Consider the following 13575-nt stretch of genomic DNA (forward strand, 5'->3'; position numbering starts at 1 on the left):
GCAGTGCCAGGAGCAAGCCTGACCCCCCGATGAGGACCAAGATGACACTGCGAGCTCGGCAGTGTCCATGAGGGTCAGTACTGGAGCCCAGCAATGGTGGCAGTGGGCATGGGGACACTCTGGATGGAGAGTCACCCCCGGCCGCTCAGCTGCCACGCTGGGTGAGGCTCTGCTCTCCCAGGTGCCCAGCAGGACAGGGCGGGTCAGGGGCTAAGAGCAAAGGCAGAGCAGAGCCTGCAACAGTGCTTGCAGGGCGTTCTCACAAAGCAGAAGGGTCCATCACACCAGAACCAGGACAAGTGCTGACCTGGAAAACATCCAGACAGGCCTCCTCCCCCCACCACTGCTCTCAGGGCTGTGGGAGTCCGGCAGGACACCTGCAGAACAGGCAGTACAGAAGCGATACCACGTGACCCAGATGTTAGAACCTTAGAGTCCTTCTAGACCAAGAGGTGATGCGGTCCAATCCCTCTTGTTAGAGAAAGGGAAAGTTAAGGGCTCACTACCTCTTCGGTGCCCATATGATGCACTGCCCGCCCCAAACTAAGTCAAGAGAAAACAGTCTTCCCAAAAGGTACAAAGAACTCTCTAGAAGGATGACTGGGCATCATCTTTAGGGTACCTTACCTGCCAAAATTGGTATCAGAGGAAGCTCCAAAGTACAAAACAGTTGCCATAAACCATAAACCTGTTTCGTAGGAAGAAATGACATCAGTGTTACTTTTAAACTATTATTTCTACATGCATTTGCTGAACAGCCTACTTAATTTCATTGAGCAACTCCTCTGGTGGGCATGGTTGGTTCCCCTATCCTCCTTCCTAATAAAGCTCCTATTTTTGTCAAGTATCCTATTTTATTACCAAGCCCTAGTAGAGATATTCAGAAATACCTGGTAGGACAAGTCCCACTCCCACTTTTCTTTAATCTTTCTCATTTTTAAGTGTGATTTAGGTATTTGTGGACTTTTAGTCTCCCATTTTAATTTCAAAATAGGTTTTCTGAATTCCCAAAAATGTAACTAGAATTTTCATCGATTTTGCACAGACTTTATAAATTAATGTGGGGAGAAGTGCACCAACCTTCGTCTACTCGGATCACCTCCCACGCTCTTTATCAGGGTTTCCATCTGAGAGCCCTCTGCCTCGTCTGTCCTTCTGCTGTGCCCTCACCTTCTCGGCTGCCCCTAGGACCCATCCTCTGTCCTGCTCTTGGCCCTGGAAGAAGGGTAGATGCCCTCCAGGCCACATCAGCCGGGCTCCTTCTCTGCCCTCGGGCTGGTTATGCCCATTCAGGGGCAGGAGGAGAGGGAAGCGGGTTTCCCCTGCGCCAGCCCACAGTGCACTTCTGGCCCCAGTCTTTGGCCTGCATCCACCACTTCTGGCACCCAGCTCCTGGCCAGCAGCCCCCTGCAGGGCCACTGCTTTCCCAGGGTCCCTGTAACAGCCCACCCTTTGAGCCCAGGGGTGGAAAAGCTTCCAGCCAGTGCCTGCCCCTGCAGGTTTCTCCGTCTCTTCTGGCCCCCTGGCTCCTGCCCTTGCTGTGATTCATAGTCCCTTCATTCAACCCTTCTTGACAGGTCCTTCAAATGACCTCTGCTTCCCAATAAGACTCTGAGTGGAGCTGTGTCCATCACTACTAACTGAAATAAACTCTTAGCGTTTATGTTAACTGCAGAGTTAGAAACATTCCAATTGAATTGAGTCTTTAAAAAAATGTTACAACTGTTGTCAACCTATAGAAAACATTTTAAAAATTTCAGGTCTTATCATCTGGACTGCCCTTCTATGAGTGCTGCGCAGGTTCACTTGGCCTCAGAACCCCGTTTCCTGCACAAAGACACTGAGGGTACTGTTTCCTGTGAGCATGGCTGTGAATGAAAGACAGCCCTTGGACAGTGAAGTCACAATGAAATGCCTTGCCTTGAGCTGGGAACAAAGGCCCATCGTAAGTCTGTAGAGCACCCTCAGGTTCGCACGTACATTCTGATTCTTTAAAAGATCAAAAGAATTAAACATTAGGCGCATTTGGCAGCAACGGTCATCACAGTCTAGGAGGCGGCAGTGTTTTGCTCGGCAGAGAGCACACATCTGGTGCCACCACCCATTGCCTCAAGCAGAGCAGTCCCCACACTTCGGAAGATACTCTTCAGGCAAATTCAAGCTACCTATTGCTTTCTTACTTTCTCCCCAACCCAGTTTTCCTCATTTTACAGGAAATGACCCACAAAGAAGCTAAGTGCCCAAGGTGCAAAGATCGCATGGTGGTAGAGACAGACCTGGCCCCTCGGCTTGCCCCTCTACCCACCGTGGGCATCTGGGAGCCAGTGCCTCGCCCACACTCACCGCCGGTCCCCGTCCCAGACACACACAGAGATCCTGGGAGGTGGGCCAACAGGGTCTGTGTCCAGCTGACCAAGAGGGCGGTGGTGAGCCGCTTTCCCGACAGTCGAATTCTGCCCCCCTGCGCGGAGCCCTGCGTCCCCACTGCACCCCTCCCGCTGCCACACGGCCCCCCAGACTCCAGGCGCCCGGCCTCAGTTTAGAGACACATACACCGCCACCCACGCCACGATGATAGGCGGCTAGCTGTGCACCCCGCGTTTGTCTTGCCGCCATCCCGGGTCTTGGGTCTCCCGGGAACCACTAGCTGGGAGGCACCACGAGCACGTCCACGTGAACGCGTCGGCTGTGTCCGGCAGACGGCCACCGCCCTGCTGCCTGAACGCGCCTCCCCGACGGCAGCGCTGAGCCGCGAGGCTTCCCTGGGACGGCTCGCGCTCGGTGGCGGAGCTCCGGCCCCTCGCGGCTCAGCCCGGCCGCAGCTCGTCTCCCCACGGTCTCATCTTCCTTCTCGCCATCCGAGGTCTCCGGCCTCCCCGACAGGAGCCACACTCTCATGAGTCCTCACTGCTTCCCTGCTGCTCCTTGACCGGGACCGCGCTTTCCTTTCCCCTCCTTTCATACCACTGCTCCAGGGCAGCAGGAGACCCTGCGGAGCAGCCGGCTGCCTTCCACCTCCAGCAGACGCATTGCTGGCCTGTTTAACAAGAGACCAGCCGAAGTTCATCCCAGGCAGCCTCCTTCCCGCCTGGCGTGTGGAGGAGGGCCTCGGGCGAAGCTTCCCGGTGGGACCATAAAGCAAGGGCGCTTGGGGAGCGACTGAGTCGCACAGCTCTGGGAGCAGCTGCTCGGCCTGGGTGAGGGGCTCTGACTTCTCGCCAGGGAGAAAACACACCCGCTGGAGCTGGTGCTTTGTTCCGTGCAGCCACTCCCATCCCTAACTTGCACGTGTGTATACTGGAAAGAAACTATACTTTAGAGTCAGAAATCCAAACTCTGAACTGAACCATGACCTTTGGCAAGGTGCGTGTACATGAACCCTTCTGCACCTGGGTTCTCCTCTGTAAACCTGGGCTAACAGAGGCAGACAGCTCCCTCCTTCAGCAATGATATCTCGGCTTGTGTCTGGGGAAGTTCCCACTCCAGCAGCATGGATCTGGGGAGACTGCCAATCTCCACGCCCTGCCTGCCCTGCCGAGGGGCGGACATGTGACACAGTCGTGGAAAGGAGACTCTAAGTGCTAAAACTTTGAATCTTGGACAAAAGTGACGTGTAGAGAAAATGATCACTGCTCATTGCTGGCCCCCGGCCCGTGGGCTCCTGCTGCCTGGGTCCCCAGACCCGCCTGACGCCTGTCTTCCCAAAGCTTGGTTCTGCTTTTCCTCTGAGGCTCTGAGCTACCCAACATTCCTCTGACAAATCTCTTTTTGAATTAAGGGAGAATGAGTTTCTGTATTTCCAACCCCAAGCCCCTGTCTGACACAGATCCCTCCCCAGCTGTGGGTCTGTAGGATCAAGCACCCCAAGCAGCGACCAGCCCCAGCTCAGCCCAGGCGCGCAGGGCAGGCTCATGTGGCCTCCTGCGTGGCCTTCTAGTCGTGCTTGTAAACATGTGCCTGTTAACTCACACCCAGGAAGTCTGAACAGAGTGGCCTGATGGTGGCCGGCGCTGCTCCCGCTGGGACGCCTCCTCTGGCCCTGCTGTGCGGCCATGTCAAGTCTCCCTCTCGCTGGGCTCCAGGCAGGTTCTGGAGCTGCAAGCACCCGTGCTTCTCCAGACAGTGGTTCCTAACAACTGGGTGCATATTGAAAGAGGGGGCTCAGAGAGACAGACCTGGGCAGTCTTACGATTCTCCCCGCTGGGACTGAGGAGAGGCCTTCCCAGTCCTCGGCCACAGCAGCTGTGTCACCAGCATGAAGAATTTATAAACAAGCAGCTCTCTGCTCACAGAGCTGGTGACTCTCTGACACAAAGAATCCATTCAGAAGAATCACACTGTGAATGGCACCTCCCAGGAACAGTTGACAGAAATCACCCATCTTTATTCAGTATACTCTACCAGAAATATCAGGGTAAACAGCATTTCTGCTGAATAAGTAAAAATGAATGACAGCAATATTCTTTTTACTACTGGACTGTCTATGAAGTAGAAGTTCCTAGAGGAAAATTTGGGTTGTATTAAGGTTGATAAACCTTATCTTAAAACAACTCACCACAGTCTTTCTTGAGGAATTTCCATATGTGCTATTCACCTTAACTGTGATGGAGTTTCCAAAGTATTTTGCCACTAAATCTTCAAAAGAGGGTGCAGCATCAGTAGGGTCTATAAGCCATGCAGCAATTCTGGGATCTAGCCCTACAAAACCAGCAACTACAGAGAAAAAGATCATTTAATCATTCTAAGAAAAATGAATAGTTATACTTTTCCCTGCTTTAACAAGGTTCTCAAGGTTCAAATTAATAATTATGGTACTACCATCCCCTCAAATCACAGACCTAAGTGCCAAAGTGATGCTCCCTCACTCCTAAAGAATGCTGAACCTTTGATAAGAGTGGCCCCCACAAACCGGGTCCCACACAGCCAATCTCCATGGGGAATCCATCCCAAAGTAACTCTCTCAAAAACGTTGAAAGAGATGGAAGTCAGAATCCTAAGCCACACCCTTGTCTTCTCTTCCCTACTTTTCTCCCTGCTCTGGAGCCTCTCTCTGCCCCACACACCTCTCTTTTCAACCACACATGTCCCCGTGTCCACTCTTTCCAAGCCTCTCCTCCTCCACCCTCCTGCTGGGCTGCCTCCCAGGCCACCCCTAACCTGCATCGGGGTGTCAGGAAAAAAATCTCTCGAGTGAAGGAGGAGCAGTGGAGCCGCCTGAGCACACAGCGGCTGGTGGGCAGTGTACGCGAGGGCGAAGATACCAGACATTCTGTGCAGTCACCCTGAGGTGAGGAAACCCTGTGAGAAGCTCGTGTGCTGCACCATGATGTGTGAAAAGAGTGGTGGTAGAAGGCTGCCCGTGAGCCTGGGAGGCCACATCACTCCTTAAGTGTTACTTTTCTCATCTGAAAACTGGGAGAAAAATCACTGTAAGTATCCATGGGACACATATGAAGGTGCTTTTCAAAAAATAAAAGTGATGGGGACTTCCCTGGTGGCACAGTGGATAAGACTCCGCGCTCCCAATGCAGGGGGCCCGGGTTCAATCCCTGGTCAGGGATCTAGATCCCACATGCATGCTGCAACTAAGAAGCCCGTGAGCCACAGCTAAGGAGCTGGCAAGCTGCAACTAAGGAGCCCACCTGCCGCAACTAAGACCTGGTGCAACCAAATTAAAAAGAAAAAAGAGCCCTATAAGAGTATGTCCTACTATTATTAAAAAAATAAAATAAAGTGATATTTGCTAAATACATTTTAGTACCAGAGTATTTTAGACATGGAGAGGAGTTATAAAAGGATGGGGAGGCTGATAAATTAAGATGTAAGTCTGAATCCTAAGTGACTGCTTTCTGAAGTTACTTTAACATTTTGAAGTGTGCTTTACAAAAAACAAGGACTCTGTCTTTAAATAAAACTGTAATCTTAGAGCACATCACACTAAATATATTTTCTGGCATCTTTAAATCATAGTAGTCTAAGAGATTTATATTTACTAAAGCAGCCAGTATCATCGCTTTTTTGTTTGATGCATGGGACGTTTCCTATGTTGGCAGATATGGAACTTGGGTCGACAGGAAGTCTGTAGGCACTCTGGCTACTTGCTGCCCAAGTCAGCCGTCATGACTTCATGTAAACATGTCTGCCAACACTGACTGAGCCAGATTATTTCATTCTACTTGCCTTTTCAAAGCTCTAATGTTCCAAAATTAAGGGTTCTTATCAACATTTTTTGACTTAAAATTTACTTTTTAAAAAACATCTTTATTGGAGTATAATTGCTTTACATTGTTGCGTTAGTCGCTGCTGTATAACAAAGTGAATCAGCTATACGTATAGATATATCCCCATATCCCCTCCCTCTTGCGTCTTCCTCCCACCTTCCCTATCCCACCCCTCTAGGTGGTCACAGAGCACCGAGCTGATCTCCCTGTGGTATGCGGCTGCTTCCCACCAGCTATTTTACATCTGGTAGTGTATATATGTCAATGCCACTCTCTCACTTTGTCCCAGCTTAACCTTCCCCCTCCCTGTATCCTCAAGTCCATTCTCTAATTCTGCATCTTTATTCCTGTCTGCCCCTTGGTTCTTCAGAACCTTTTTTTAAAAATTATTCCATATATGTGTTAGCATATGGTATTTGTTTTCTCTTTCTGACTTACTTCACTCTGTATGACAGACTCAAGGTCCAGCCACCTCACTACAAATAACTCAATTTCATTTCTTTTTATGGCTGAGTAATATTCCATTGTATATATGTGCCAATCTTCTTTATCCATTCATCTGTCGATGGACACTTAGGTTGCTTCCATGTCCTGGCTATTGTAAACAGTACTGCAGTGAACACTGTGGTACATGACTCTTTTTGAATTATGGTTTTCTCAGGGTATATGCCCAGTAGTGGGATTGCTGGGTCATATGGTAGTTCTGTTTTTAGTTTTTTAAGGAACCTCCATACTGTTCTCCATAGTGGCTGTATCAATTTACATTCCCACCAACAGTGCAAGAGGGTTCCCTTTTCTCCACACCCTCTCCAGCACTTATTGTTTGGGGGCTTTTTTTTTTTTTTTTTTTTTTGCGGTACGCGGGCTTCTCACTGTTGTGGCCTCTCCTGTTGCAGAGCACAGGCTCTGGACGCGCAGGCTCAGCGGCCATGGCTCACGGGCCCAGCCGCTCCGCGGAATGTGGGATCTTCTGGACCGGGGCACGAACCCGCGTCCCCTGCATTGGCAGGCGGACTCTCAACCACTGCGCCACCAGGGAAGCCCTCCAGCACTTATTGTTTGTAGTTTTTTTGCTAATGGCCATTCTGACTGGTGTGAGGTGATACCTCATTGTAGTTTTGATTTGCATTTCTCCAATGATTAGTGATGTTGAGCATCCTAACGCCTTTGTTAGCCATCTGTATGTCTTTTTGGAGAAATGTCTATTTAGGTTTTCCGCCCATTTTTGGACTGGGTTGTTTGTTTTTTTGCTATTGAGCTGCATGAGCTGCTTGTATATTTTGGAGATTAATCCTTTGTCAGTTGCTTCATTTGCAAATATTTTCTCCCATTCTGAGGGTTGTCTTTTGGTCTTGTTTATGGTTTCCTTTGCTGTGCAAAAGCTTTTAAGTTTCATTAGGTCCCATGTGTTTATTTTTGTCTTTATTTCCATTTCTCTAGGAGGTGGGTCAAAAAGGATCTTGCTGTGATTTATGTCATAGAGTGTTCTGCCTATGTTTTCCTCTAAGAGTTTTATAGTGTCTGGCCTTACATTTAGGTCTTTAATCCATTTTGAATTTATTTTTGTGTATGGTGTTAGGGAGTGTTCTAATTTCATTCTTTTACATGTAGCTGTCCCGTTTTCCCAGCACCACTTATTGAAGAGGCTTTCTTTTCCCCATTGTATATCCTTGTCTCCTTTATCAAAGATAAGGTGACCATATGTGCATGGGTTTATCTCTGGGCTTTCTCTCCTGTTCCATTGATCTATATTTCTGTTTTTGTGCCAGTACCATACTCTCTTGATTACTGTAGCTTTGTAGTATAGTCTGAAGTCAGGGAGCCTGAGTCTTCCAGCTCCATTTTTCTTTCTCAAGATTGCTTTGGCTATTTGGGGTCTTTTGTGTTTCCATACAAATTGTAAAATTTTTTGTTCTAATTCTGTGAAAAATGCCAGTGGTAGTTTGATAGGGATTGCATTGAATCTGTAGATTGCTTTGGGTAGTATAGTCATTTTCACAATGTTGATTCTTCCAATCCAAGAACATAGTATATCTCTCCATCTGTTTGTGTCATCTTTGATTTCTTTCATCAGTGTCTTATAATTTTCTGCATACAGGTCTTTTGTCTCCCTAGGTAGGTTTGTTCCTAGGTATTTTATTCTTTTTGTTGCAGTGGTAAATGGGAGTATTTCCTTAATTTCTCTTTCAGATTTTTCATCATTAGTGTACAGGAATGCAAGATATTTCTGTGCATTAATTTTGTATCCTGCTACTTTACCAAATTCATTGATTAGCTCTAGTAGTTTTCTGGTGGCATCTTTAGGATTCTTTATGTATAGTATCATGTCATCTGCAAACAGAGACAGTCTTACTTCTTCTTTTCCAATTTGTATTCCTTTTATTTCTTTTTCTTCTCTGATTGCCATGGCTTGGATTCCAAAACTATGTTGAATAATAGTGGTGAGAATGGGTAACCTTGTCTTGTTCCTGATCTTAGTGGAAATGGTTTCAGTTTTTAACCACTGAGAACAATGTTGGCTGTGGGTTTGTCATATATGGCCTTTATTATATTGAGGTAAGTTCCCTCTATGCTTACTTTCTGGAGAGTTTTTATCATCAACGGGTGTTGAATTTTGTCGAAAGCTTTTTCTGCATCTATTGAGATTATCATATGGTTTTTATCCTTCAATTTGTTAATATGGCGTATCACATGGATTGATTTGCATATATTGAAAAGTCCTTGCATTCCTGGGATAAACCCCATTTGATCATGGTGTATGATCCTTTTAATGTGCTGCTGGATTCTGTTTGCTAGGATTTTGCTCAGTGATATTGGCCAGTAGTTTTCTTTTTTTGTAATTCTGTTGATTTGAGTCTTCTCCCTTTTTTTCTTGATGAGTCTGCCTAATGGTTTATCAATTTTGTTTATCTTTGGAAAGAACCAGCTTTTAGTTTTATTGATCTTTGCTATCATTTCCTTCATTTCTTTTTCATTTACTTCTGATCTGATCTTTATGAATTCTTTCCTTCTGCTAACTTTGGGGTTTTTTTGTTCTTCTTTCTCTAATTGCTTTAGGTGTAAGGTTAGGTTGTTTATTTGAGATTTTTCTTGTTTCTTGCAGTAGGATTGTATTGTTCCCTCTTAGAACTGCTTTTGCTGCATCCCATAGGTTTTGGGCCGTTGTGTTTTCATTGTCATTTGTTTCTAGGTATTTTTTTATTTCCTCTCTGATTTCTTCAGTCATCTCTTGGTTATTTAGTAGCGTATTATTTAGCCTCCATGTGTTTGTATTTTTTACAGTTTTTTTTCCTGTAATTGATATCTAGTCTCATAGCATTGGGGTCAGAAAAGATACTTGATATGATTTCAGTTTTCTTAAATTTACCAAGGCTTGATTTGTGACCCAAGATATGATCTATCCTGGAGAATGTTTCATGAGCACTTGAGAAGAAAGTGTATTGTTGTTTTTGGATGGAATGTCCTATAAATATCAATTAAGTCCATCTTGCTTAAAGTATCATTTAAAGCTTGTGTTTTCTTATTTATTTTCATTTTGGTTTTTCTCTCCATTGGTGAAAGTGGGGTATTAAAGTCCCCTACTATTACTGTGTTACTGTCGATTTCCCCTTTTATGGCTGTTAGCATTTGCCTTATGTATGGAGGGCCCCTACGTTGGGTGCACAGATATTTACAATAGTTATATCTTCTTGGAATGATCCCTTGATCATTATGTAGTGCCTTTCTTTGTCTCTTGTAATAATCTTTATTTAAAAGTCTATTTTGTTTGATATGAGAATTGCTATTCCAGCTTTCTTTTGATTTCCATTTGCATGGAATATCTTTTTCCATCCCCTCACTTTCAGTCTGTCTGTGTCCCTAGGTCTGAAGTGGGTCTCTTGTAGACAGTATATATATGGGTCTAGTTTTTGTATCCATTCAGCCAGTCTGTGTGTTTTGGTTGGAGCATTTAATCCACTTACATTTAAAGTAATTATCGATATGTATGTTCCTATTACCATTTTCTTAATTGTTTTGGATTTGTTATGGTAGGTCTTTTCCTTCTCTTGTGTTTCCTGCCTAGAGAAGTTCCTTTAGCATTTGTTGTAAAGCTGGTTTGGTGGTGCTGAATTCTCTTCGCTTTTGCTTGTCTGTAAAGGTTTTAATTTCTCCGTCGAATCTGAATGAGATCCTTGCTGGGTAGAGTAATCTTGGTTGTAGGTTTTTCCCTTTCATCACTTTGAATATGTCCTGCCACTCCCTTCTGGCTTGCAGAGTTTCTGCTGAAAGATCAGCTGTTAACCTTATGGGGATTCCCTTGTATGTTATTTGTTGCTTTTCCCTTGCTGCTTTTAATATTTTTTCTTTGTATTTAATTTTTGATAGTTTGATTAGTATGTGTCTTGGCCTGTTTCTCTTTGGGTTTATCCTGTATGGGACTCTCTGCACTTCCTGGACTTGATTAACTATTTCCTTTCCCATGTTAAGGAAGTTTTTGACTATAATGTCTTCAAATATTTTCTCAGACCCTTTCTTTTTCTCTTCTTCTTCTGGGACCTCTATAATTCAAATGTTGGTGTGTTTAATGTTGTCCCAGAGGTCTCTGAGACTGTCCTCAATTCTTTTCATTCTTTTTTCTTTATTCTGCTCCCTGGCAGTTATTTCCACCATTTTATCTTCCAGCTCACTTATCCTTTCTTCTGCCTCAGTTATTCTGCTATTGATTCCTTCTAGAGAATTTTTAATTTCATTTATTGTGTTGTCCATCATTGTTGTTTGCTCTTTAGTTCTTCTAGGTCCTTGTTAAACATTTCTTGTATTTTCTCCATTCTATTTCCAAGATTTTGGATATCTTTACTATCATTACTCTGAATTCTTTTTTCAGACAGACTGCCTATTTCCTCTTCATTTGTTTGGTCTGATGGGTTTTTACCTTCCTCCTTCATCTGCTGCATATTTCTCTGTCTTCTCATTTTGCTTAACTTACTGTGTTTGGGGTTTTCTTTTCACAGGCTGCACGTTCGTAGTTCCCGTTGTTTTTGGTGTCTGCCCCCACTGGGTAAGGTTGGTTCAGTGGGTTGTATAGGCTTCCTGGTGGAGGGGACTGGTGCCTGTGTTCTGGTGGATGAAGCTGGATCTTGTCTTTCTGGTGGGCAGGACCGTGTCCGGTGGTGTGTTTTTTGGGGTGTCCGTGAACTTAGTATGAGTTTAGGCAGCCTCTCTGCTAATGGGTGGGGCTGTGTTCCTGTCTTTCTAGTTGTTTGGCATAGGGTATCCAGCATTGGAGCTTGCTGGTTGTTGAGTGGAGGTGGGTCTTAGCTTTGAGATGGAGATCTCTAGGAGAGCTCTCGCCGATTGATATTACCTGGAGCCAGGAGGTCTCTGGTGGTCCAATGTCCTAAACTCGGCTCTCCCACCTCAGCGGCTCAGGCCTGACACCCAGCTGGAGCACCAAGACCCTGTCAGCCACATTGCATCTTGATCCCCAAGAAAGCTGCTCACTGGATGCACCACCACAGTGGGGATCCAAGGGGCTCACTGGGAACAGGAAATGATGCTGCTGCTCAGCCCTGGGCACCTGAGGGATGACCCAGATGCTCCAGGGCCACCGTCCAGGGCAGGGCGAGAAGAACTCCCACTCAACATATATTTTTGAAAAATCCGTGAGGAAGTTCTGACAGCACTGGAGTGGTCTGGGGGCTGGTCCCTATAAACTCTTATAACTAATAAACTGAAGCCACCAGGACAAGCCTCACACTGGGGAGAATGGCAGTAACTGAAAAAGAAGTGCCAACAAAACAGATTTTAAATGAGCTAAGAAAAATTAAGAGAATGATAGAAGTTATGAAAAACAAAGAACTCAGAAATACTTAGAGATTAGGTGACTTAGTAAAAGAAAAGCTTAATGAAGAAATGAAAGAATTCAGGAAAGCAAAGTAAAACAAAACAAAATTTCTGAAATAAAAACTAAACTGGCAATACACAAAAGCAAATAAGTGCAATAGATAATGCCTTACGTTTTATTATTTTTAAAAAAAACTTTTTTAAAACTTTTTTTCTTTAAAAAATATTTATTTATTTATTTATGGCTGCTTTGGGTCTTCGTTGCTGCGTGTGGGCTTTCTCTAGCTGCAGCAAGTGGGGGCTACTCTTCATTGTGGTGTGCGGGCTTCTCATTGTGGTGGCTTTTCTTGTTGAGGAGCACAGGCTCTAGGCGCTCAGCCTTCAGTAGTTGTGGCACGCGGGCTCAGTAGTTGTGGCACACGGGCTTAGTTGCTCCATGGCATGTGGGATCTTCCTGGACCAGGGTTCGAATCGTCCCCTGCATTGGCAGGTGGATTATTAACCACTGTGCCCCCAGGGAAGTTCCTAAATTTATTTTCATTCTTTTAAATTTTTGGCCACACAGTGTGGCTTGTAGAATTTCAGTTCCCTGACCAGGGAATGAACTTGGGCCATGGCAGTGAAAGTGCCGAATCCTAACCACTAGAGCATCATGGAACTCCCTTAAGTTTTCTTAAAATGAAGATGGGAAAGAGGAAATTTTTTTAAATTAAAAAAATGAAGAGATTGAAAATGCATTCTAGATAAAGTGATAAATAGGAAAGATGGAGAAGATTCAACATACAAAGTCACAATAACAATTCAAACATCACAAAAAAGATAAACAACCAGACATTATGTATTTCCTGACAGAAGGACACAACACCACTCAGAGTTAGGGTCAGGACTACGAAGCAGTCTTGCACTCCCAAAATCTAGCCTGAATCTGATCAAGCCACTGAATCTCATTGCCAATTTACAAGAAATAGAAGAGAGAGAACATGCTAAATGCCAAGAAAAGGAAATCCTACAGGACAAAAGCCTGGTCTGTTAAAAACGACGAAATAATTGCAAGAAAATACAACAGACGGAGAGAATACAGAGTAAAAGAAACACCCAACCCAAGTATAGGATAACACTAACCCTTGTTTGGATCCCAATTCAAACTGTGAACAACAAAAACAAACAAACAAAAATATTTAAAGACAACTGGGGAAGTACAAACACTGACTGGATAGCTAATAATATGAAAAGATTATGGCTAATTTTGTGGGGAGATGATGACGGCATCATCTGAAAAATGAAATCCTCATATTTTACTCATCTAATTGAAATATTTACAGGTCAATAATATGATGCTTGGGATTTGCTACAAGATAACCCAGGGGATGGAGATTTGGAAATGTGGGAAGTTATAGGGGAGAGAAGACTGGACATGGTTGATAGCTGTTGAAATTGGGTATTGTGTACTCTGTTGTGTTTTCCCCACCACACACTTGCTGTTCTCTGCACACACCAGCCAGTGTCCAACAACTGAATTCAATTCTGACAC

General features: G+C 44.9%; 1 protein-coding gene across 1 annotated transcript in view; it reads right to left on the reverse strand.

Moving 5' to 3' along the window:
• Positions 1 to 13575, reverse strand: part of POLN (DNA polymerase nu) — a 186245-nt gene that overhangs the window by 131971 nt on the left and 40699 nt on the right. The window contains exons 8-10 of the mRNA XM_082603364.1: positions 4556 to 4713; positions 1921 to 1989; positions 628 to 688 (exon numbers count right to left, since the gene is read on the reverse strand). Coding sequence (XP_082459490.1) covers positions 628 to 688; positions 1921 to 1989; positions 4556 to 4713 — 288 coding nt within the window. The remainder of the gene's footprint in view (positions 1 to 627; positions 689 to 1920; positions 1990 to 4555; positions 4714 to 13575) is intronic.

The sequence above is a fragment of the Mesoplodon mirus genome (genome assembly GCF_964341445.2).
Source record: "Mesoplodon mirus genome assembly, chromosome: 2".
Classification (NCBI taxonomy): domain Eukaryota; kingdom Metazoa; phylum Chordata; class Mammalia; order Artiodactyla; family Ziphiidae; genus Mesoplodon; species Mesoplodon mirus.